The following is a 27,982-nucleotide window of genomic DNA, read 5'->3' as shown; positions in this document are numbered from 1 at the left end:
TAAAAACTCATTTTAATTTGTATTTCTTAGAAGTCTATTTTATGTATCAGCTTAAATTTATTGTTATTATCATATTTGTTTATAGTTATGTAAGAATAATGCTTAAAATTATTAGCTACTTTTTGAGCCAGGCACTTTAACTGCATTATCTCATTAAATACTTATATAATCCCCTTGAGTCACCTAAGTCTGGCAGTGCTGACCTCATTTTATAGAGGAGGAAAGTGTGGCTGAGTGACTAAAGTCACTCTCCCAAGGCCATGTAGGGTAGCAAGGGTAGGCTAGAGACTTGCCAGGATCTGCTTTAGTCCTCAGCCTTGTACTCTCCACCTCATCCCACTATGAGATCCCCTCGAATATTCCTCAGGCCTGACCACTTTTGCAACTAGTCCTTAAAAGTTAATCTAACTCAAGGATTGATAGTGTCTCAGATAAATTTGGGCTAGTAAATGTCCTCACTTGCTTGATAAGGACTCTATAAATGCTTTATTCACCTGAATACAGTCCATGATGAAGGGAAGAGTTTGTAAAATGTCTGGCCTTTTTAGTTTTAGAACTGGAATCAACGATCAATCTCCCATTACTGAATGATAGAGCAGGAAAGAAAAGCTTAAGTCAAAACAAATAATGACCCAAAACTTCTTGACTTCACTCATATCTATGCCTCTGGCATTCACTCCCAGAGTAATCCAGGCACTGCCTGCAAGTCACCCCAGGTCACCCTAACTCTGCACTTGTTGTACCTCAGTTCAGCTCTTGGAGAGAGGGACTACAAAAAAAGAAACCAAAGGGGAGCACGGAGCAGCCAGCAAGATCCACTAGGCAGTCTGTCCTAGGCCCTGAAGGAAATGCCCACATTAAAATGTGGAACACTGTCCTTATATCTCCAATCTCTACATTTTCAGTCATAATTAGCATCTATTTTAGAGATGGGAAGTTGGCAGAGGTAAGCACAGTCTTTGGGTTTTTTTCCCTTGCAGAAACACACATGCATAAGTGGTGAAGTAAATACTACACATTTTTAATTCCTCTCTACAATTTGCAAACTCTGCAGTGAACATGCATGCATTTCACAGCTAAGAAAAATCATTTAAACTCTGTCCCCCTCTCCCACCACTTTCTCACAGAAGTCTGCATCACTCTAACCCTGTTGCATATTATAATGCAACAAACAAGATTAAACCCTAGAACAAGAACAGGGACATTTAAAAGTGATTAAAAAAAGAGAAATTTTTAAAAACTTGGTATGGTTATTACTCTGAGAAGTAAAATGGTTTAATAGAGGATTAGATAAAAGCATCTCAAAGTCTCCAGCGATCAACTTGGGATTACTCAGAAATTTAATAGTTATGCATACGTAGAAGTAATATTCAGGTGCTCACTCCAGTTACAGTCCAAAGTTTAATTTTGAAAAATACAAGCCAATTCTTTAAAACTGGCAATATTAATATAAATTAAAAGAGCAAGTTACCCTAATAATATTTTATAAATACTCCATAGCAATTGATAATGATAAAAAACCAAATCAGTGATGGAGGTTGTTTTCTCACCTTTATTTTATGGAAGAAGACACCGAAGCTTAGAAGGATTGAATAATTTCAGTAAATGGAAGAATGGAAACTTAAAATCATTTAGGTGTTAAATGCTATACTAAAACCAAAGTATCTTAATAACATTGAAATAATTTAATTTGACTTATAAAAGCAGCCCCATCTGAAATGATCACCATCTTTTTTTTTCTTTTTTTCTTTTTCTTTTTTGGTACTGGGGATTGAACTCAGGACCTTGCATTTGCGAGGCAGGCAGCAGAACCACTGAGCTAAATCCCTGGGCCAAGATGATCACCTTCTAAGAATGGGCAAGAAACTTGGCAACATAACAACATAAAAAAAATAGCAAACTTAGGAACACTAAAAATGTGAAAGAGAAAAAACAAAATATGTTAATTCCTGAAATAGAGAAACAGCAACGAAACTCATTAAAAGAGTCTGAACATCATAGTAAGTAGAAATCCCACCAAAGGTTTTCCTTGATCCTTTTTTGGAATCTGTATTTCTGAACTAAAAATATTCCACATTTTCCTTTATTGTCTATATATTTCATGATATTACATAAAGCAGATTATATGGTATTTGGAAGAACTAAGTATGCAAACCATAACTTTCCAGGCACACCAATAATATAAAAGACAATAACACTGGGCCATACCTTGGTCTTCATAAACTTGGAGTGACTTTTGTAAACCTCTATTTGTTTGATCTCTTCTTCACGGTCCTCAGTGTTCAGCACACCATTGGCTTTTAACATCTGGATCTCATCCTCCAGATCCCGTATGTTTCGTTCCAATGAAGCAATTTTTGTGTCCTTTCAGTAAAAAGGGAAAGAAAAAGAAAGAACACTATTTTATCAGCACTGTCTAAACAGAATTTAAAAATGCAGTTTTGGTGGTGTTACATTAACTATGCTGTAGACATAAACCCGAATTCAGAACAACTTACTTTTTCTACTTCTGAGGATCATCATTGAAATGACTGAATTCCCAATCAAGTATTATGGGAATTATAATTGGTATTATGTGTCAACATAATACCAAGAGTTACCTAGACAGGTTTCGCTAACTAAATTACCAAAGCAACAATCCCAAAAGAAATCTAAAGTGTCAAAAACCAAAACATGGGCAAATCTGTAATTTAGGATATAGTTAAGCATGGCATCTTTTGAGTCCACTTATAAACATAAAGATGGTCTACTCACTGGGTATATATATCCTCTAGATGGTTTTATAAGGCATGCTTGGAATTTGACTCTAAGGAAAGGGGAAATTCAAACCTACTAATAGGAAAAAGGATTCTCATCCAAAATACAGACATAAGAGAAATTAAATAACCAAATATTGACTTAGTATGACTGCTCCACTAAACACTGAAAATTTATAGAAACTGGAAATAATATATCACAACAACATGATTTACTTGGCAAGCAGTCAAGTCCCTACGTGACAAAAAACATGACTACCTTGCAAGGCATTTCTAACCTATTGATTTACAGATCCAAAAAATTAGAAATATTACATTCAGATGTGGGTTTGAGAAAAAAAAACCAACCAATGACAGATGATACACAAGAGAGTACAGAATAAGAGCTGATGCATTAGAAAGTAGAGAAAACAGAGCTTTTACAGAGGAACCAAACACACACAAACACACACACACACACACACACACACACTTCCCCAACTTCAAGAATTAAATTCAAATCAGCCTTGGAATGAAACATACCAAGGTTAGACTTTAAGTTTTCTCATTATCACCATTTATCTGCTGTTTTATTGCAAATATTTAAGGAACTTGTATTAAATTTGTCACTGAATGTTAGTGAAAGCAAGCCACTCATTCTTTTTCTTAAGCTAAGTATCTTCATTTTACTGTAATCTGAAAGATGAAGAATTCCAAAAGTAAACACAATGAATGGGCTACTCTATTTATACCTAACTCATTAATAAAAAAAATAACAAATATGACTGTTCTATCTTTCCACCTATTATATGATTTTTTTCTACGCTACACAGCATATCTAATGTGGCAATATAACAAGATTTTTTTTTTGGTACCAGGAATTGAACTTGGGTCCTTGCGCTTGCAAGGCAGGCAGCAAAACCACTGAGCTAAATCCCCAGCTTATAATTATTATTATTTTATTATTATTATTGTTATTATTATTATTATTATTAACACTTGCCATCCTATTAAAAAGAGGAAAAAGAAGAACAGTGACAACTACTTTTTGGCGTCTCCTATGTGTCCAGAACCAAGCATTCTAAGCACAATGGACATTTTCATTAATTCTCAGAAAGATCCCAAGAAGATAAAATGAAAAGATTTTTGAAATTTTCAAAATTATGAAATTCTACATTGTACAGTTTCATTTTCCTTCTAAAAATTTCCTTCTATATTGTATTTTTCCACCTACAAAAGAAATATATACTTTAAATTCATAGAAAATGGAGAAAATCTCTAAGCCTACTATCTGGAAGTAACTACCATTTGTACTTTTTACATGGTCTGTCAATATTTTTCAATTTTAGATGCAATTTCTGAAAATCTTACACGCACCAGTTTGGGTAAAGGGAATGTTATAGACCGAAAGTTTGTATTGTCCTCCCGCCCCCCAATTTATATGTTGAAGCTCCAACTGCCAATGAGATAGCATTTGGAGATAGGGTGTGCTCACTATAAAAACTTGGGAGGCAAAAAGAGTTAGATGAGTTCATGAGGATGGGGTTTTCGTGACAACATTAGCATCCTTGTAAGAAAAGACATAAGACAGTGCACATGTGTGCATTTGGCTTTGTTCTCTACACACTCCCTATTCCCCTCTCCCCACATAAGTAAATAGCAAAAAAGTAGCCACCTACAAATCAGGAAGACAGCCCAGACATCACAACCCAACCATGCTGACATTCTAATCTCAAGCTCCCAGCCACCAGAACTACAAGAAAACAAATTTCCATTGCTTATTCAGCCCAGTCTATAGCACTGTGTTAAGGCAGCTCCAGCTGACAAACATAGGGAGTTGTACTTAGTGATTCATTTCAGTTGTGAGTTAGGAGAGCTTCACATTTCAAAAAAGGAATAATAAGTAAAACGTGATGGAAAAGAACTTCTAAAAGTTTGTAAAAGTTTTCCCAAATAAATGAGTGTTATTTTAAATCAATATTTTTTCTGACTATAAAGTTGAGGTGTGCTTGTTATAAAAACTTGAACAGCCATATAGGTAATTATGATCATCCACAACCCCAGCACCCAGATATATCCACTATTAATATTTTTACTTACTCTTATGAAAGCCCTAAGATTGTATTTTCACCCTAAAGCATTTTAAATGGTATCCATTAAAATTCTAATCAATATGATATAGATTCTCTATATCGAGATATAAACCAGCAATTGGTGAGATTTATAAATATCTAAGCATAATCATTAAGAGTTTATATAAATGCAATCTTTATGAAAGTTTAACTATAAATTAAGTGTAAATGTAAGGGTCAAAATTCTTGCTTTTTTACCTATATAAAATGTCCTGGAATTTTAGACCGAAGTCTGACATGACCATATTTACATGTTTCTATGTATAAACATACATAAATATATAAACATGTGTGTGTACTGTAATCTCTTTATAGCTTTCACATCTTAGATCTTTTTTACAGCCTTGGTAGAATCTCAGGTGGAGAAGCATCTGCTTTCTCACCAACCCTGTTTTACTCTCAGTCAACTTTCAGTTAGCAATGACCAAAGCTACCAACTTCCACATGAGTGAGAAGTACTTTCCACTGGATATTAAAGAATTATATACTGTTAAGGAAAGAATATATAGGATGTTTCTTAATAGATCAAAACCTCTTGTCATATATATATAGATAGGTAGATAGACAGATAGATAGATATAGATATAGATATAGATGAACTAAAAGTTCACCGACAGTTAAGAACTTTGAAAATAATGCTTTTTTACTTTTACTATTTTTTAAATTAATCAAAACCTTTTTCAAAAGTGCCCAAAATATAAAAGCAAATTGAAACGTGCACTGCATTGTGAGAGCTATTTTCATAAAGATTTATTCTGTTCTTATTTACATTTCTGTTCTTGAATGAGTCAACTGCAAGTGCAACACAATTCATTCCCATAATTATGAGCACAGAGAAAAAAATCAATAGGAGAACACAAATAGAATTCACAGTGGAGAAAAAATATAAAATACACAGCTAGATTAGATGGTTTTGGGTTGTGCCCAAATTGATATACAAAACCTCAAGCCAAAAAATGTAAGCCTGAAAATCAAAGGCAAATAAAATGGTTGCCATGTTTACCATTTCTCAACTGCCTCAGCTCTGAGAATTCAGAGAGAATTTTATCTTTTCTCTACTAAAAAAAAAAAAAAACGCTAAAACTAAGATAAATGACTAAAAACTTACATATTTAAAGCAAACTATGGAAGCTCTGACATGCTGAAAGTGAGATATGGATGCTCTTTCAGAAGACAGCAAATGTACATGTTCAATAACTCTTATCAACGATCTAGAATACAGAGAAGAAAATTTGAGATATATATGGAAAACATCCTGAGTAGTTTTAGAAGATAGAGTCATATTTTACTTTCCGATTACTAGAGTTTACTTCATCTGAAATCTTTATTTATTTATTTATTTATCTTTTTTTTTTTGGTACTGGGGTCAAACTCGGGACCTTGCACTTGTGAGGCAGGCGGCAGCTCCACTGAGCTAAATCCCCTGCCCCTGTAATTGATATTTTAAAACAATTCATGTCATGGCTTTGAAACACATCTTTATTATTTCACAAATAAATAAGCTCTAGAAGCAGATACCTGTGGGTCTTCTTTAGAGATAGAAAAGTAAAATACAGTATAGGATATAACCTTTCCCAAAGTCCACAGGACTCAAACGCTCCATGGGAAAAAGATGTTATTGCAGGGTCAACTATGAGATATGATCAAAACCTGCAGTGAACATTAACATTTTTTAAAAATATATCACAGTAAAAGACACATTGCCATTAAGTGCCCTCAAAATACTCCCCCTTGTTTCAAAACATTTATTTCATTGTTCTTATCTGAAGCAGTTCTGGAAGTCCTTTTTTCATGTCTTTTTGTGTTGTAGTGGCTGCCTCAATATCATGAATCGATTCCAAATGTTTACTTTTCATGGTCATTTTTACTTTGGAGAAGAACACATTGCCAGACATGGTGAATAAAGTAGATGAGGACACATTGTTGTTTGTTTGTTTGGTACCAGGGATCGAACTCGGGACCTTGTGCTTGTGAGGCAGGCAGTGGAACCACTGAGCTAAATCCTCATGCAAGTGAAGACACATTGTAATGCTTTTATCTGATAGAAAGTGCCATAGCAGAAGTAATGTGTGATACCAAGTATTGTTATGACAGAGGATGAAGCCATTTGCCCATTTCCCAGGCCATTTTCGATATACATCAATTCTTAAATGCCCTAGTAACACCTATAATATTCAGAGTTCACTGTAGTGTTCCTGGGTACAAACTCAGCTTGCACAATTCCATCAAAGTAAAAAAATACAATCAACATCATTTTGATTTTGCATCTTGATTGATGCACTTTTTTACATGAGGAAAATTGGGTTATTTCCATTCAGAACTTTGAACATTGGTCTCAGGATCATAAGCATAGACCCAAGTTTAATCTTCCATAATGACATTTCTTAAAACTCTGGAATTGGAAATGGACAATCACACAATTTCAATGAAATTGACAAAATTTCATAGAACATGATGTTCATGGTCCATGTTTTATGGTACACTTTAAAACAAACTTCTGTCAACCATATCACACAACCAACTAACTGTACACAACAGGTTGAAACTTGTCACACATTGTTACTAAGGTTCAATGTGCCACTTCTTCTACTGAAGATTCCTGCCTATCTGTTCAATGGCACTTAGCAGCTTCCACCAAATGTTTCAATCATACCACTGAAGTTTAAAAAATGCCTGCAAGAGACTCTTTTATTTTTATGTTTTCGTAGTCACTGAAAATTGAACCCAAGGAAATGCAGCCATTAAGTTACATCCTCAGTCCTTAAAAACATTTTTTTTGGAGATAGGATCTTGCCTAGGTAGAACTCGAACTTGTGATGCTACTGTCTCATCCTCACTGAGTGCTGGGATTACAGGTATGCACCACTGTGCCTGGATGTTGGAGACTCTTAATGCACATTAGCATCAATGGCTCTGGGGAGTGCTGCCACAAATTATTCTGTCTAGTTTTAGCCCAGTATCATTACCCTGAGATATGTCAATTCTTGAAAAAACAAGCTAGACTTAAATAACAATGTTAATCTCAAAGTTATACTACTCAATTGAAGAACCAAAACAATTATTTGGACTCAAGACAAAACTTGCCACAATTTCCCCAGTTTAAAATGAGGGGAGCTTAAATACTGCATGACCCCATCAGCTTCTGTCACTCCGAAGGGGTCTGCTGAGAGCTTGTTCTTACTCTAGCAATAAAACAACAGACATGGAGTACCATACTTCTGAGCTCACCATCTCATGTCTCAGGTAACATTTTCCAAATAGTGATGAGATAGGACACCCATGAAATTGTCCTGTTTGTACTATGTTTTGGTTAGAGACTGTAAGAATGTGAAAAAAATTTCAGGGGAAAATACAGCTAAAATATGTTTGTTTCACCCTTGTTAGAAAAGAACATCCAAACTCAGTGTCTCTTCATTTCTTTCCCCATATTCATAAAATAATATTGTATACACATATTGTAGGTCATAGCTCCCAAAGGTTAATACTCAAGATTCTTTTATATATCTACCATTTCAAAGATCCAAAATAGGTAACAAGTGGGTGCTGATAAATAAAGGAATAGAACTGAACCCTTAAGGGCCATTTACCCAAAAGGCTCAACCAGCTAATTGTTAAACTGATCATGAATACTAACACTGGCCCTTAGGCACAGTGATCAAAATAACAAAGATGTAAGCTGAATGGGAAGACAGAAGTGAGTTTATTCCTCCTTTTCTCTCTTTTTAAAAATAACTGCCAGATATGTATGCTTCAGACTGATACTAAACTTAGACACAGAGGATTCTCTCATTAATTTATTTATTTCAAAAAACATATAAAAAAGGCACCTACTTACTGGGTATCAATCCCTTTGGTGGGTGTCTGATGTCAACAAGATGAATGAGTATCCTTCTCTCTTTAATCTGGAGTATAGCCAAGATCCTTGCTACTCAAAATGTGGTCTACAGACCAGCAGCACAGACACCACGTAGGGGTTTTCAGACATGCAAAACCTTAGGACCCCATTCAGAACTACTAAATCTGAATCCGTATTTTCCCAAGGTCTTCAGGTGATTTAGGCAATCTAAATACCACAGGTGTCCACGAGATACACAGTACAAGATTGACCAATGCAAAAAAGACCAAGGCAACTTTACTGTATAAATATATTTAGAAAATTATGAACTACTTTCAAGAGCTATCTAACTTGGCACAAGTCTACGGCAATCCTGAGAGTAAACCTTCTGGAGCATCTTTGCCAGTCAGGGTGCCATTATTACTCTTTCTGTGTTTGTCAAACATTCTTTTCCCCTTAAACAGCAAGAAACAAATTTTAATTCCTCTCTAGGAACTGTGAATACTGAAGTGGTGAGTGGGTGAATATAAAAAAAAAGCAATATCATTTAGTCACAAAAAGTAACAATTATTCTATTGCTGAGTGTCACAATGTATTTTCCTCTCAAACACAGTAAGAATTACTGGTTGCATTTTAATATCAGGCCAAAAAAGAAAATTCAAGTTTTTCTTACAGAGCATGGAATTCACTGTGCTCATGTATCAGTCTGTGAACCTTGATCAACAAACATAGGGCCAATTTCATTTAAAGAAGACGTGATCTAATGCTCAGGAAATGTCCCTACATAATTACATTATACTTTATTTAGAATAAAATTCTAAACTATTATTACTGGATACCACAGAGGCTCTTGAAGGCTTAGCTTTTAAAAATCATCTAGTGGTACTGCAAACATAACTGAGCAACCCTTGGTCTTAGGCTATCCGAGACACGCCCTACCTTTGGAAGTATTTGCTGTGTGGTATAACCAGAGTCATATGAGTCCCAGTGAAGCACTGCAGAAAGCAGGCAATTTAGGCCTACAACATATTTGGAGGGGAAAAAAAACTCATCTTCTTGGGCCTTATCAAATTATAGAAAGATGAAGATGACAGGGGTTAGGCTAAGATTTTGATGATGTTCCTGTGTTTCTGTTTACACAGATGATATCCAATTCTTTATCATACACAGGCATAGAGAATCAGGTTGGACTATGCCAATTAAAGCACTTAGGGTGCTCTGTGTTTCTTGTCATGGTCTTATTTGCCTATTTCTGATCCAATCTTCATGGAGTCTGTGCCCTGGGTGTGTATCCTTCCTGCTATTCTGTCTCGGTGCACATTATTGACAACCCTGAGTAGAAGATGTGTCTCTAATGGGTCTCCTAATCTTTGAAGTTTTGTTCTCCATGTATGAATTTCTTTTTGCTAATGAACATAAACCTAATCAGAAAGAGAGAGCGAGGGAAAGGGAGAGGGAGAGGGAGGAGGAGAGGGAGAGACACAGGGGAAGAGGGACAGGGAGAGGGAGAGGGAAAAAAAGAGGGAGAAGGGGAGGGGAGGGGAGGGAGGGGAGAGGGGAGGGAAGAAGCAAAAAGAAAGTAAGAATAAAATAAACCAGATACACTGCCTAGAAAAGTGAAAAATCTGACACTCAAGGAGTTATAAAGTTGAATGCAAAACTTAGTTCAGGCTTTAAACTCTTGGGCAAGATACTCAGCCTTTCTGAAATGAGATTATGTTGCAAGCACATTAAGAACACTGCAAGCGAAGTGTGATGTATGCAAAGTATCCATCATGGAACCTCTCCCAGAAGGGTGAAAGGTTGCCATTTTTGTCATAGGCATATGAAACTGCTGTCCCTACTTATCCCCCTGTTCTATTAGGTGCACATGTAGACAACAGTAGCTTCTGTTTTTTGTTCTGCCCTCTTTAACTTTGTGAGTATATTCTTAACCTTGCTAATCCTATAACCAAAGATTGTTGTAAGAAGTAAATAAGTGAAAATATGTAAATCTTCCAGAATAATAGCTAATACATTGTAGGTGCTCAATAAACATTACCTTTTCTTCCATTTCTTGAAGCCTATCTATTACTTTTTATCTGCTTAGATTCTTATCCTTTCAAGAAGTGCATTTTCCCACCTCCCTTTAGTTTTTAGTGGGGTTTCAACTGTGTGACCCTAACCAGAGACAAGCATCACATGTCTTCTGGACATCATGGCTGGTCCAGGGCTGAATTCTTAACTCTAACAAGGTGAATTAGAGTTCTTTAAGGAACATGATATAAATACAAGGGCTTTTAAAAAGTCTTTCTGTCCTTTTCTGAAAGTAAGGAAAATGGAGGCTGGTGGCTGGATGCAGCCTCACTATTATGTATCAAGAACCTGCTTGAATGATTGGGCCTTTATATACACTCCTCCAAATTCCAAAACGCAAAAGCAAGGTTTTTGTCATTTGTAATAGCAGAGTCTGACAGTGTAAAAGATAACACTAAAATACATTAAAATATAATATTCTATAAATCTACAGGCAGAAAAATTAAAATAGGTAAGACCATCACATCAAAGTCAAAAGTCTCCAGAAAGCACAGGAACCTAATCTAGGGTTTGGATATGAATAAGATCATAGAGAAGATCAAAATATTCTTATCAGGGAAAAGTAATAATGCACAAAAACCAGAAGTACTAGGAATCATACCCACCATACAGTAGAACAGAAGAATGCATCTGGAGTATGTAGCTAATAGGAATCAAGGGATAGATGGAGTAAAAATAATTCACGTTTAGTTGTAGAAAAGTTGGAAATGAAAAGAAGGTGAGGTAGAGTAATAAGTTGCTAGAATCAAGCTAGGAGTTTGTTTTTGGGTATGAGTGGTAGTTGTCTGTAATCTGATAAACAAGATGGTAATAAGGTTGCTTTTATACAGTTAATGATAAAAACAAAAGCAAAAATGGAAATTGAGATCATAGACGTTATGAAATCATCAGCCTAGTAGTAAACGAATTAGACATGGCTGAGACTCAAGGATAGAGAAAACAATAGAAGATTTAACAAAAGCAAATAGGGGTAAAAACTGATGGAGGTTATGGAAAAATCTAAGAAAATAAGAGACTAAATAGTTTTGAGAATGAAGGGAAATCAAAGAAGGCTTTAGTATGTCACTAGAGACAGGGCAGCTTCAATGGAATTGTGTTTTAAAAAACGGAAATTGAACACCATATTTATTATATTTAATATATTAAACCCATGGAATCAGGGGTGATTGACAAGTGACTCAACAACAAGGCAAGAATAGGGAACAGGGCAAGAAAAACCAAACAGATACCACCTGGGACACTGGAACCATGACTGGAGGTCTCTGCAGAGTCATAGGTAAACTTTTTAGTTGTTGAGTTGGGGAAGAATACCAGGATAAGAGCTGGAGCTGGGAGCATCCTAGGAGGGTTTGGGGTAGCTGTAGAAGTATTTCACTATTTTAACAACCAGTGTAGCTGTCTGTACCTGTGACTCTCAGCTGAGTATTGGACCTGCAATTTGCTTGATTATTGACAGTGTCATGTATCCCCAACTTATGGAAGGGGCTGCTGGGTAATTAAAATTCATTTCAATTGCCTGTGACACACACTAAAGCAAAGACTCCCTAGTGGCGATCTCAGAACTAGCTACATGAGAAACATCCAGATGAACATTTCTCTTTCAAGAAGGGGAATGGGGGGGCACAAAAATCTATATTTATTTTCAAGCTCCTCATCTTGGAAAAAAAGTTCACATCAAAAGATTTATTTTTTTAATATTTTCTTCCTTATTTATGTCTCAGACATATGTTAAATGTTCTGAATAGACACAAACAATATTTCTCCATTCTGATATTAAAAATGCAATTAAGTCAGGTGTGATGGTGCACACCTGTAATCCTAGCACTCGGGAAGCTGAAGTAGGAAGATCACCGAGAGTTTGAGGCCAACCTGTGCTATGTAGTGTGTTCAAGGCCATCTTGAACTATATAGCAAGACCCTGACTCAAAAAAATACAATTAATAATATTATAGACAGCTAAGTTAGGTAGAAACATTATAGGCAGTCATACAGAACTAGGCCCTCAAGGAAATCAATACAGAAGATGAGAACACATTACAATTGTGGCTAGCGGCACATCTGTCGAAGGGCAGGCCTCAAGATAAAGATGAAATGACCAGGCCTACATGTCTCCCCAAGGGATAAGCAATAAATTGAAGATTATACTATTGTGGGTGTTACCTGGTCCAATAAAGTCTAGATAGACATTAGCCATCCAAGCGGGTGACCAGGACCTCCTGATTCATTCCTTCCTAAAAAGGTCCTTGTTCTTTCTAGGTACACTTGCTACATGACTTGCTTCCCCATTGGATCAATATTACCTAAGAGGCTATATTTGTAATCTTATTGGTTGCTCACAGTTTTGACCCATGTTGTGCCTACCTCATTATTTTGTACCCAGCTCATGATTTTGCTCCATAAAACTTCCTCTGTGAAGTGGGGACTACAGCAACCCACTTTTGGGTCCCCTCCTGTTTTTCAGGACCTATTGCTCTCAAAAAATGTTTCCTGTTCTTAACCTCCATTGTTCCTTAGAATTCATTCTTCGATTTCAGGGAACATGAGCTTGGCATATGTGACATCTAGCAGGTTGGGACTTATATTATTTCCCGTATATCATTAACAACAGTCCATGTGTATTGTTTACTTAGAGAAGCCCTATGCTACCAAAATCTCACAATGTTCTCCATAATCCTACAAATTAAGGACTTACTTTTGCCCAATTAACAGGTCAGAAGATGGCATATAATCTGCCCAAGGTTTTCTCTTTAGCAAACTGGAATGGTTCCCTTGGCATTGGGACCTTACTGTGACCTATGACTCATGCTGAAACCCTACTGTCCCCAGGCCAACCTCAGAAGAGACTGGTTTAAGAGAAGGTATGCTACCTAGAAGCTCAACTATTCTGATTTTTCCTCCCACACAGTACTTTTCCTCAAAAGACAACAGAGGATAGTCAAGACAAAATAGTGAAGAAGTTGGAGATGGAAGAGAAGGAGGAAACTTTTCAAAAAACTACTTCCAGATGAGTGGGGTAATCAGTCCATCCATGGCAGTCCCTGTGCCCAGCACTGCCCTCCCTAAGGATGAATTGGATGTCATCTTTTACACATATCTGAGTCCAAAGAGGCTTTAAATTTCAGCTGTCTGCCTCTGAGAATAGCAGCAATTCGGTGAAATATTACTTTACATGACAGCAAATGCTTTTCAGGGAGCCTAAAAAGATGGGTATTCGACCATCTATTTCTCTTCCAATGCTCTTTAGGAAAAGATTGGGTGAGAAGTTCTCTGGCCTTCTAAGCAATCTGATCCTACTTTGCCCACTCCTTTAACCCACCCCCTGGTAGTTTAGGGTCTCCTTCTAAGGATCTCTAAAACACCACAAATCCTTCCATGTTCAACCAGTCTGCCTCACGGAAAAAGCAATGGGTGACTATGGAATTTAGGCCACCCCAACTCACCAATATGGCCTGAGGGATGTGGAAACCGGACCGTGCCTTAGGGATGAGGCATGTAATGCCTGGTACACTATCATTACTGTAGCTTGAAAGGGGAAGTTCACATGAAGCCTGTGGTTGACTTCTCAACCCTGCTGGCAGAAGTGCATGCCAGTAAGGAAATTGCAATCCCTAAATAAATAACAGGCTGGGCACTGAGCACCAACAAGAGAGAGGGCAGGGGCTGCTGGCCTAGAGGGCTGGCCAATAAAGAGCAAACAGAGCTAAGATTTAAATACTATAGGAATGTTATGTCAATTTAGACTTCCTAGGGAGGGCCTTGAGAATTCAAATTGCCAGTCACCAAGCATTCAAACTTGTTAGAATCTTTAAAGCAGGACATTTAGTCAACTCCTTGCATATGCCAAGTGGGGAGGGAGATGACTTACTTGCCAATGCCAAACAGCATGGAAGCTAAGTCACCAGGTCATTTACTATACCATAGACCGCCTTCATTTTTTCCTCTACTGGACTGGTTTCTCCTGTTAAAGACCCTTTTAAAATCTTCAACATACAAACTATCTGTTTATTCACAGCTAAGACTTTTGCCTGAAGTAAGCTTATTTAGTTCCTTCTCTCTGGGAGCACTTGTTCAAATGTACCATTTCTTTTTTACACATAAAATTCAATTTCAAAAGTAAAACAGAAGAGGGAAAGAGGCAAAGGACTCCTTGAGCAGCTATTATATGCCAGGATATTTCCATGCCTTAGTCCTTTTTTACACCCTATACAGCCCTATACAGGCTGGTGTCATGGACCAATTGCACAGGCTGGAAAGCTGGAGCACAGCCAGTTTTTATAAATAAACTAACCTCCCCTGGGAGTTTTCAAAATCGATGGGGAAATTAGATACTTCTACGACAAAGAATACCTGAGAAATTTCATGAACACCAAACCAGCACTACAAGCAATTCTAAACAATATCCTAGAAAAAAGCAATGAAGGCCACAACTCCATGCAGCCCAACAGAGGGAAGACACCAGGCAAGGTAAGACACTAAAGGGAAAGGGGGAAAAAATAAGAAACAAAAGTAAAACATCATGACAAGGATAAATCAATATCTATCAATTATAACCCTCAATGTTAATGGCCTCAATTCACCAATCAAAAGAAAGAGAATGGCAGAATGGATTAAAAAGGAAAATGCAACAATATGCTGTATACAAGAAACACACTTAACTCAAAAGGAAATTCATAGACTGAAAGTAAAAGGATGGAAAACAGTTCTCCATGCCACAGGAACCCAGAAGAAAGCAGGGGTAGCAATCTTATTTGCAGACAAAGTAGATTTCAAATCAAAACTAATTAAGAGAGACAAAGATGGTCACTACATCCTTGTGAAGGGAACAATGCAAGAGGAAGAGATGACAATCCTAAATATATATGCACCAAATACGAATGCCCCCAACTATACAAAACAAATATTAATAGACATAAAACACCAAATAAACACTAACACAATTGTAGTGGGGAACCTCAATACCCCACAATCACAAATAGACAGATCATCTTGACAAAAAGTTAACAAGGAAATTCTAGAATTGAACCAAGCTATTGAACAAATGGACTTAATAGATGTTTACAGAGTGTTCCACCCCACAAAACTGAAATACACATTATTTTCAGCTGCACAGAGGTCATTCTCCAGAATAGACCACATGCTAGCTCATAGGACATGTCTAAGTAAATGTAAAAGAATAGAAGTTATCCCCTGTATATTATCAGACCATAGTGCAATAAAATTGGAGATCAATAACATAAGAAATCGCAAAACCCCAACAAATACATGGAAACTGAATAACAACCTCTTGAACAACCAATGAGTCAGAGAAGTAATTAAAGAAGAAATTAAACAGTTTCTACAAGTAAATGAAAATGCCAGTACAACATACAGGAATCTATGGGACACAATGAAAGCAGTTCTACACAGGAAATTCATAGCAGTGAATGCCCATATTAGGAAAACAGAAAACTCAGATAAATAACCTAATGCAGAACCTCAAGCTCCTAGAAAAAGGAAAGCATAATGAATCCAAAGCTCATACAAGAGAGGAAATGATAAAGATCAGGGCAGAAATCAATGCAATGGAGACTAAGAGAACAATACAAAAAAATCAATGAATCAAAGAGTTGGTTTCTTGAAAGAATAAATAAAATTGATAAACCTTTAGCCAACCTTATCAAAAAAAGGAAAGAAAAGGCACAAACACATGCAATTAAGAATGAAAAAGGTGAAGTCATAACAGATCCAACAGAAATCCAGAGGATCATCAATGCCTACTTCGAGAACCTCTACTCCAATAAAATGGAAAACACAGAAGAAATTGGCAGATTCCTAGATACATACGAACTGCCAAAGTTAAATGAAGAAGATATAGAAATTCTAAACACCACAATTACAAGGACTGAAATTCAAAAAGTAATAAAATATTTACCAACAAAGAAAAGCCCAGATCCAGATGGCTTCACTGCTGAATTTTACAAGACATTTAAAGAAGAACTAACTCCACTACTCTTTAAACTCATCAAGGAAATTGAAAGGAAAGCAAGGCTTCCAAATTCATTCCTGGAAGCAAGTGTTACTTTGATTCCAAACCAGGGAAAGACCCAACCCCAAAAGGGAACTACAGGCCAATCTCCCTAATGAACATAGATGCAAAAATCCTCAACAAGATACTGGCAAGCAGAATACAGAGGGTCATCAAGAAGATCATACACCCTGACCAAGTCGGATTTATTTCAGGGATGCAAGGATGGTTCAACATTTGTAAATCAATAAATGTAATACACCATATTAACAGAGTCAAGGACAAAAACCACATGATCATCTCAATAGATGCAGAAAAAGCAATCAACAAAATCCAGCACCCATTCATGATAAAAACCCTACAGAAAATTGGAATAGAAGGTTTTTACCTTAACCTGATTAAGGCTATCTATGAAAAACCAACAGCCAACATCATACTAAATGGTCAAAAACTGAAAACTTTCACACTAAAATCAGGAACAAGACAAGGATGCCCACTATCACCACTCCTGTTCAATATAGTTCTGGAAATATTAGCCATAGCAATTAGAAAAGAGAAAGAAATAAAAGGAATAAAGACAGGAAAAGAAGAAGTTAAACTGTCATTATTTGCTGATGATATGATACTTTACATAGAAGACCCAAAAAACTCCTCCAGAACACTTCTAGACTTAATTGACAGATTCAGTAGAGTAGCTGGATACAAGGTCAACACTCAAAAAACAATAGCCTTCTTGTACACAAATAACAGACTCACTGAGAGAGAAATTAGGGAAACAATTCATTTCATAATAGCATCCAGAAAAATGAAATATCTAGGAATCAATCTAACAAAGGAATCGAAAGACCTCTACACTGAAAATTACAACACTCTGAAAAAAAAGAGATTGAAGAGGATACAAGAAAATGGAAAGATATCCCTTGCTCCTGGGTAGGAAGAACCAATATAGTAAAAATGGTCATACTTCCAAAACTACTATATAGATTCAATGCAATGCCAATTGAAATTCCAACAATATACTTCACAGAACTAGAGAAAACAATCCAAAAATTCATTTGGAACCAGAAGAGACCTACAATAGCAAAAGCAATTCTAGGCAACAGAGACATGGCAGGAGGTATCACAATCCCCAACTTGAAACTATACTACAAAGCTACTGTGATAAAAACAGCATGGTACTGGCAAAGGAACAGATCTGAGGATCAGTGGAATAGATTAGAAGATCCAGAAACAACTCCAAACATGCTCAGCCACCTCATCTTTGACAAAGGAGCCAACTACCATCATTGGAGGAAAGATTGCCTATTTAATAAATGGTGCTGGAAAAACTGGATTTCAACCTGCCAGAGATTAAAACTCGACCCATACCTATCACCATGCACTAAACTAAGATCGAAGTGGATTAAAGATATAAATATTAAGACAGAAAACAGTAAAATTGCTGGAAGACAAGTTAGGTAGAACTCTTGAAGACATTGGCATAGGAAAAGACTTCATGAACAAAACCTCAGCAGCATGGGAACTAGCAGAAAGAATCAACAACTGGGATCTCATCTTATTAAAAAGCTTCTGCACTGCAAGAGAAACCACCAACAGAGCTAAGAGACAACCTACAATGTGGGAAAAAAATTTTAGCAGCTGTACCTCAGACAAAGGACTACTATCTAGAATATATAAAGAATGGGAAAAAAATCAGACCCCTCAAGTTCAAAGACCCAATTCAAAAATGGGCATCTGAAATGAACAGACATTTCTCAGACAAAGAAGTAAAAGCAGCAAACAAATATATGAAAAAATGTTCAACAACACTGGTCATTGGAGAGATGCAGATGAAAACAACCCTGAGATTCCACCTCACCCCAGAAAGAATGGCTGCTATCAAGAAATCAACCAATAACAAATGCTGGCAGGGTTGTGGGGAGAAAGGACCCCTTCTCCATTGTTGGTGGGAATGCAGACTGGTGTTACCACTGTGGAAATCAGTATGGAGATACCTCAAAGAACTAGGACTGGAGGTCCCATTTGACCCAGCTATTCCCCTGCTGGGTATCTTACCAAAAGAATTAAAAGAATCATACCACAGTGATATATGTGCACCCATGTTCATAGCGGCACAGTTTGTAATAGCTAAAGCTTGGAAACAGCCCAAGTGCCCATCAACTGGAAACTGGATAAAGAAAATGTGGTTTTTTTATAAAATGGAGTACTACTCAGCCATAAAGAACAAAAAACTAGAGTCATTTATAGCTAAATGGATGCATAGAGGCCATACTCTTAAGTGAAATAAATAGGACACGTGTAAAAACCGAATAGTTTCTCTAGTGTAAGAAACTGATAGTGTAAACAAGAGTTAAAATGATTAAAATGAATAATTGATAATTTGAAATAGGAAAAAAGGTCCAAAGATGAAGGAGTGAAGGGAGGGGAAGGGGAAAGGAAGAACTATGAGAAAAGAAAAAAAAATGGAAATGAAATCTATGTAAATAGGGAAGGGTGGAGGGGGTGAAGGGTGCACAGGTAATGGGGAAAAAAATAAGAACCAAGATACATCATGTACAGGTACAAACACCCAATGATAAATGTAAACGAATTGTATACCTAAAATGTACCAATAAAAGAACTAAAAAAAATTTTTTTTAATGTACATCTATAACCTTTTTGATGATGTTTTTCTTTTAACAAACTTATTGTTATCTGTATATTATTGAAAACATGAATATTTAGGGGGAAAAAACAAGAAGAAATAACCTTTTATCTCTTTACCGAGTTCACTGTCAACATTTTGGTACATTTTTCCCTGAGCTTTTATTCAATGTTGTAAATATTATCTCTTTATATATCAAGAATAGTATTAAGCCTTTACTATAAATTTGAGCAATAAATCTCCTAGTTGGTTATTTGATAGTTCTATTTTTATTTAAAATACAATGGCACCTTGGTAAGTGAACTCAATTCTTTCCACGATTCTGGTCACAGACTAACCTGGACGAAAACGAAATCAAATTTCCCCATAAGGTCAACATTGAACCTAACCATTGAATTTGATTCAGTTCTCATCTAACATGGTTTATGACCAGATTCATGGAAAGAATCAAGCTCAAGAACCAAGGTACCACTGTAATCAAAATTATTGATCATTTCCTTTGTAATATTTTACTTTATTTTTAAATAATAGCTTTATCAAGATATAACACACATACCAGCTTCTAAAAGTGGGCAATTCAGTGGTTTTTGCAACCATCACCACTTTTTAAATTCAAAACATTTTCATCACTAGCAGAAGAATTCTATAAGTTTAAATCTATAATTTATAAGTTTACCTATGGATTCACTGTGATTTTCTACATACACAATTATGGTGCCTGTGAATAAAAATGGCTTTGTTACCTACTCTCTAATTCTTATTTCTATGATGTCCAGAGCATTGCTGAATAGAAGTGATGACAATAAGCTTTATTAAATTATGCCTTACATCACAGGAAAAGCTTCCAATATTTTACCACCATGTCTGTCAGCCCTGTATCGTGACAAACACCTGAAATACATCAACTTAAAGGAGGAAAGGTGATTTTGGGCTCATGGCTTTAGAGGTTTTTGTACAAAGTCAGATGCCTCCATTGCTCTTAGGGCTGTGGCAAGGCAGAAATATCATGGTAGAAGGGTGTGGAAGACAGGAAGTGCAGGTGGAGGGACTAAGAAAAGATATAGAACCCAAAGTCATATCCCTATGACCCATTCCCTTCAGCTAAGCCTCATCTCCTAAGTTTTTACCTCTCAATAATGCCATAAAATTATTATCTCATCAATGGATTAATCCACTGATGAAGTGAAACCTTTCATAATCCAATCACTTTCTAAAAGCTCCACTCTGAACACGTGAGACTTTAAAAGGACATTTTAAATCTAAAACCCAATTACATATATTTGTCATAGCTTTCTTGTAGATATCCTTATTAGATTAAGAAAATCCTCCATTCTAATCTGAATTTCTTAAAAGCTTTTTTGTTGCTATAGATAGCTGTTGCATTTATCAAATGTACTTCTTATACATCTACTTAAATTACACTGACTTTATTCTGTTAATGTGGTATATGATATTGACTGATATCCAAATATTAGTTTAACTTTACATTCCTAAAATAAACAAAGTTGGGTCATGTCATTCATTTATCATTGGATTCAATTTTAAAAGATATTTTGCATCAATGTTTATTCAAGCAATTACTTATACTTTTCTCTTATAATGTCTATTTGGGTATTAATATCAAGTTTGTGCTAGTCTCAGGAAACAAGACGAAAAGTACTTTTTTTCTATTGCAGAAGAATTTCTGTGTGAGTGATTTAATCTCTTTCTCAAACATTTTGTACAATTGACTGAGGAAACCATCTAGACCTGCAGATACTTTTGTTTGGGTTTTTTTATTTTTGTTTGGTTTGGTTTGATAATAATGGAACTTTTAAACAATGGAATCTTTTAAATAATGGAATCATTTTCTCTTGTACATAGGACTACACAGATATTCTACTTCTATGCAGTTTTAACAAGTTATATTTTTTAAATAATTTAGCTATTTACCTAAACTTTCAATTTTATTATTATAAAATTATTAATAAAATCCTCTTCTCTTTTGACTGTTACAATTTATAGTGATACCTCCTTCCCATTCCTAATATTGGTTATTTGTGCTGTCTATTTCCCTTGATTCTAACCAAGATTTGTCATTTTTGTTAATCTCTTCAAAGAGTCAGCACTTGGTTTTGCTGTTCCTACCTACCATATGTTTGCTTTATATTTCACTAATTTCAACTATTATCTTTATCATTTCTATTCTTCTACTTATTTCATGGTTTAATTTCTTCCATTGCTTTTAACCTTAAAATATTCCTCTCAACCAAACTGAATGATGTGCTCTTCCCTAGACAATCCTGGTAATTTCTAGCCTCTCTGCTTTGCTTTGATGATTCCCATTGTTTATAAACCATGTTTCCCTTTATTAAAATGATTTTTCAAGGCCTTCCTCAAATGCTACTTCCTCCATGAAGTAGGCCCTGCCCTCTTTTACTTAATATCCCTTCAGTTCCCGTAGGTCATTTTGCCCTTTATGTCACTTCTATAAGATGCATTAGATACTTCCTTCCATTAGCATCCTAAGACTGAAAGCTCAGTTTCCTGAAAGGCCTACCATGGTTCCATGCACAAAACAGCTGCTCAGTAAACACTGGTGTTCATGATCCACCTTCAGAAATTATATTCACACAAATTAATCCAGTTAAATTGCAAGTATCGTCTAGTAGAGTTAGTCAAATATTTAGAATCAAAAACATCCTAAGAATTTTGTTGTATAAAGGACAGAAATCTAATTTTTTGTAAATCTTACTTTTTCTAAATGGCAGCCATATACTATTTTCCTTCTTTTCCCCCATCATTTAAACCCCATATCCCCTACCACCACCTTATTTAAGGAAAACAATCAAATAAAACTGTTTTTTTTCATATTGAAAGATGAAATTTACTAAAGAGAAAAAAGCTAAAGGATATTTCTGATACTGTACATGGGTAATGCTCATTAAAAACACAGGGCTTTGCAAGTTTAAACAAGTTGTCATACTGTTAAAAAGACTTCAGAGCAAGACTCAAAATGCAGAAGAGTTGCAAGGAATGTGCTGGGTGTAGGTACATACTTGGAACCTTATTTAAAGGCATAATAACACATACATGTCAAATGGATGAGCCTTGCTTACAGCACGATGCCCTTTCCAAAAATATCAAATAGGCATCTCTAGCTGTCTGAGCCATCTTCACTGTTCAACAACACAAACCTCAGTAAACAGTTTCTAAAGTCAACCCTGACAGAAAAACCAGTTGAACATATGGGCAGGACCTTAAGCAGCCTGCTTATTCTCTCTAACCCATAGCTTTCTCACCTGTGAAATGGGCAAAGGTATGCTTGTTCAAAGATTTGTTGCAAATGCCTGGCCTCCATATGTAGTGGTGTTCTTGTGGTTACAGTGCCACTGCTGCTAGAGATGGTGTTTAGCTGTTACTGTTGTATTGATATTGCTTAACACCCACAAAAAGCAACGGGGACATTTTCTGTTTGTTTTTGCATTGCTGGAGATCAAACATAGAGCCTTGCACATGCTAGGCAACGGCTCTACCACTGAGCTATAAAGTATAATTGAAGAATATAGTGAATGTTTAAATTTTTTTTTAAATGTATTATAGCAAAAGGCACATTACCATTAATAATCCTCAAAATACTCTCACTTCAAACACATCCCATTGTTCTTGTCACTTTCTGAAGCAGTTCAGGAAGTCCTCCTTTGTGAGTGTGTGTAGTTACACTGTCATGGCTGTCTCCATGTCCTGAATCAATTCAAAATGTTTACCTTTCATGGTTATTTTCACTTCAGGGACGAGATAGAAATCAGTGCGCAAGATCCGGTAACAAGGTGAGTCTCCCTTTCTGTTGGATAGCCCTTGGCCAGAGCATTCACTATATTTCTGATCACATCTTGTAAAGACACTCACAAAAGAGAACTTCAAGAACTTCTCCAGAAAGTGGCAAGAATGATGGGATAAGCGTGTTCAAAGCAAGGGGGAGTATTCTGAAGGGGATTAATGCAATGTGTCTTTTACTGTAATTTAAAAAAATTTAAACACACACTATTTTTTTATCAACCCCTGAACTTACCCAGAGAGCCATATTCTTTAGTGCTAAAAGTCATCATTATGGCTTGACAAGAAAAAAATGGGTTTGGAACAATTTTCCTCTGAACACAGCATCCTGTGAGAAGACATAACTTTAATTAAGACTGTAGACAGACCCAAAGATGAATGAAATAAATCTAAGTAGGGCCTAGAGCCAAAAGAAATACAGCAACCACTTTACAGTATCTCTGATTAAATCACAGTACTCTGGTAAGTTCATGAGAGTTACTCAGTTGCGTTTCACAGCCTAGGTCTTATGAAAACTCACTTTTGTCCTTCCTAGCCGGGTGACCTTGGGAAAGATACCAAGCAGTAGCTCTTGGGTTTTTCAATGTTCTAGTACATCCCTTCCACACCTTGAGAAACTGAAGGGCTTCAGTCGACCAAATACCAAGATATTTCTTAGTAGAAATATCTACTAAGCACCCCCACCCCAAATAGCAGCCATCTGCCTGGGCACAATGATAAAGTATAGTCCTTAGTTTTAATAACAAAAAACAACCTTCACACCCATGATCCACCTGAATGCATAGTCATTTGCACAAATATGCTTCAGAAACTAAGTCAAACTCAATCTTGTGTTGTTTACTTGTGAGTTCCAACTTTTTAAAAAGTCTGGAGGACACAAATGTTACTCAAGAAGAAACACTCTTAAGCATACAAATTGTGAGCTGGTCATGTGACTGGAAATTTAAATACCCAGAGTCCTCACTTCAGTTACCAATACAAATGCTACCTCTTAGTAACATTATGTTCCTGGATTATTAATCCACTTAGGTTAACAAAATCACCATATCACATATATTTTCTGCAACATTTCCTAAAACTTTTAAACATCACACACATATGTTCCATTTGATAATTTCTGCTGAAAAAAGTATAATTTCTGCTGTGATAGCAGAAAGTTATTTTTCTTGATGAATAAGTATCATTTAAACTATTAAACAAATGAAAATGAAGGAACTCCATGCATTTTCTTTTCAACCTGGGCTGTTAAATTTGAAGTTAAGTTTTAAGCTCCATCTCAGTAATTATCCTTACTCTAGGATTAGTTGTTTCTTACTTTGCTTTTTTACATTAAAAAAAAAGAACTAACATTTGCCCTGCTCTTTCTTCTGTAATTTTTGGAGCAGTTCTGTGCATCCTGCTTAGAAAGGTAGGGAAAGGCTCTCTGGAAATAGAGCTCACAAGAAGGAAACCAAGATTTTTAAAAAAGGAATAAAAAAATGGTAATATCTTTTGAACCTCTGGATCAAGCTGCAACTGAAGCAGTTCCCTGCTTTCTTCTATTTAAGTGAGCCAATAAATTTCCTTTTGGTTATAATCATTTTGGATTAGATTTTCATTCACTTAGAAGCTCTAAGAAAAAAGTTTTGAGATTATCTGACAAATACTGCTATTGCTACAATTCATTTTTTAAGTAAATCTTTATGAATGAAACCAAGAAAGTGAAACTATTAGACATCATGTCATGTCAACTCCATAACAAAATAAGTTAAATGCATAATTTCAAAGGAATTAGCATTAAAGAAAAATGAAAAACACAAGCCCATTAACTGCCATTCTTATTGACAGTTCTCCAAAAGAACAGAAAAGATGATCTTAGTAAAGAATCTTTAGGCATGAAATGAGGAAAAGGAGAAGTATCATATCTACAAGAAACTAATTTTTCCAAGAAATACACACAGTGTTCCACGTGTAAACTTGGAACATACCTGCCAGACCAAATCAGGATCAAAATTAAAACTTGGAGCTTCCTGCAAGAAGATAAATTAAACAAAATTTTATTCACTGTGCTTCTTTTCACTTTCTTTCAGATGGTCTCAGTCCCCTGGTTCCACTGGCTGGCAGATGCGCTGCCTGCAAGGGCACTGTCCCCACTTCCATGCAGGCTGGTGGCCGCTCCAGTGGTCACCCCACAGTGATACACTATCCCAATTCTAAAGTTCAGAGGAGTACACAGAAATCTACTACATCTACTAGGCTGTGGTTCTACATAGTGCCTGAAGTTAGGTAAGATTTCAAACACCTTCCTCTAATTGATGCAAAGGGTACATGAGTGTTATCCAAAAATAAAATGAATGTTTTTTTTAATCTATTATGGTAAAAGAAAGGTTGCCATTATTAACCTCCCTCAACATGCCCTTCCCTACTTCAAAGAAACTTATCCAATCATTCTTGACACTTTCTAAAGCAGTTCTGGAAGTTGTCTTACATTAGTACTTTTAGTTGTATTGTTATGGCTTCCTAGATGTTCTGAATTGATTCAAAACATTTACCTCTCATGGTCATTTTGACTGTGGGGAAGAGCCAGAAATTGCACGGTGCCATATCTCATGAATAAAGTAGATGAGGATATACCTCAATGTTATTACAGACATGCCTTTCTTTTGGATGGCACACAGCAGGAGGATTCAGTATATTTTTTATTCTATCTCATAAATACACCCACAAAGGAGTACTTCCAGAATTGTTTCAGAAATTACAAGTAAAGCACAAAACAAAAGATAGATAATAAGAGGTAGGGAGACAGATCTTTCTCAAATGGGAAGGGGCTCAAGTACTAGAGGGAGTGGGGAGAAAGAGGAGGGAAAAGAGATGAAAAAAGGAATTAAGATCTGTTATGTACATATACCAACTCCATGCAAGGAAGGTAATGTAAATATTATATACTGTAAACGTGTACTAATAAAAAAGAAAGCTGCTCTTATGTTAAATAAATAAGACACACATGTGTAAATACCAAATAGTTTCTCTGGTGTGAGAAACTGAAAGTGTAAATGAGATTAAAATGATTAAAATGAATAATTGATAATTTGAAATAGGAAGAAAAGGTCCAAAGGGGTAGGGGTGGTGGGAGGGGAAGGGGAAAGGAAAGAAGGGAAAGGAAAAATTACACAAAAAGAAAAAAAATGGAAACAAATTCTATGTAAATAGGAAAGGGTGGAAGGGGTGAAGGGCACACAGGGAATGGGGAAAAAAATAAGAACCAAGATACATCATGTACAGGTACAAGCACCCAATGATAAATGTAAACGTACTGTATACCTAAAATGTACCAATAAAAGAATTTAAGAAAAAAAAGAAGAAGACAGACAAATGGACAACAGGTAAAAAAAAAAAAAAAAAGAAAGAAAGTTGCAAGAACAGTAAGTATGGTCAAAGCAAGGAGGAGTATTTTGAAGGGAAATAATGAGAATGTGCCTTTTACTGTATTTTTTTTTTAGTTTAAACATTCACCATATAGACTGACCAAACCTCCAATGTTGGGATGATTGGGGTTCAGAAGCTCACTCTCAGTTTCTCTTAGAAGCAGGAGGCAAGTAGGAATAACTTGTGAGCCCTAATTCTTGTCATCTGTCTGAAACTACAGGGTCAGCTTACTCTAAGACTGCTCTTTTTAATTTTTTTCGGTTTTTCCAGGGCATTGGGTGCTACTTTTCCAAAGCTAAGAAACAACAGGGTTCCAAGTTCCACCCTCTAGATTTAAAGATCACTTCTATTTGGTAGTCAACTCTAAATCTTGTACAATGTGGGTTTGGGTTTGCAATATTCCCTCCAACTTCTGGAGCACAAAATTGGATGAGATCACAGCCCCTGTCATGAGTTACACACACGTCCAAGGTGATGATCCTCTACAAGCTGCCTCCATAACTCAATTGAGGTGTGTTCAGTATACACGTTCATGAAACTCAGATTTCTCCACACACAAAACATAAGGCAGTGCTTTTGTAAATTAACAGGCATCCTAAAAGAAAAACTCAGGCTCAGTTTCCTGACAAAATATATTGATTTTCACGTGTCCTAAAAATATGTTCCTATGCCTATAAAGGAGCGAGAGAAATAGGGCAAACAATTCCTTTCACAATAGCATTCAACAAACTGAAATACCTAGGAATCAACCTAACAAAAGAAATCAAAGATCTCCTCTCTGAAATCTATAGCACTCTGAAAAGAGAGATTGAAGATGATATCAGAAAATGGAAAGACATCCCCTGCTCCTGGGTAGGATGAATCAAAATAGTGAAAATGACCATACTTCCAAAAGTGCCACATATATTCAATGCAATTCCAATTGAAATCCCAGCAGCATACCTCACAGACCTTGAGAAAACAATCCAAACATTCATTTGGAACAAAAAGAGACCTAGGATAGCAAAAGCAATCCTAGGCAACAGAGATATGGCAGGGGATATCACAACCCCCAACTTGAAACTATACTACAAAGCTACTATGATAAAAAAAACAGCATGGTACTGGCAAAGAAACAGACCTGAGGACCAGTGGAACAGGTTACAAGATACAGAAACAACTCCAAACATGCTCAGCCACCTCATCTTTGACAAAGGAGCCAAACACCCTCACTGGAGGAAAGATAGCCTCTTTAGTAAATGGTGCTGGAGAAACTGGGTTTCAACTTGCCAAAGATTAAAACTAGACCTATATCTCTCACCATACACTAAACTAAGATCAAAGTGGATTAAAGAT

General features: G+C 36.1%; 1 protein-coding gene across 30 annotated transcripts in view; it reads right to left on the bottom strand.

The window, feature by feature from the left end:
• Erc2 (ELKS/RAB6-interacting/CAST family member 2) overlaps nt 1–27,982 on the bottom strand; it is a 1,049,338-nt gene that overhangs the window by 673,161 nt on the left and 348,195 nt on the right. For all 30 annotated transcript variants that reach the window (XM_021244028.2, XM_021244029.2, XM_021244031.2 and 27 more), the window contains one exon: nt 2,209–2,364. In XM_021244028.2, the coding sequence (XP_021099687.1) occupies nt 2,209–2,364 (156 nt within the window). The remainder of the gene's footprint in view (nt 1–2,208; nt 2,365–27,982) is intronic.

The sequence above is a fragment of the Heterocephalus glaber genome, unplaced genomic scaffold, assembly GCF_053883595.1.
Source record: "Heterocephalus glaber isolate CG9 unplaced genomic scaffold, H.glaber_assembly_v1.0 deba00001472, whole genome shotgun sequence".
Lineage (NCBI taxonomy): Eukaryota > Metazoa > Chordata > Mammalia > Rodentia > Bathyergidae > Heterocephalus > Heterocephalus glaber.
The sequence above is the reverse complement of the archived record's forward strand: the minus strand, read 5'-3'. Positions and strand labels throughout refer to the sequence as shown.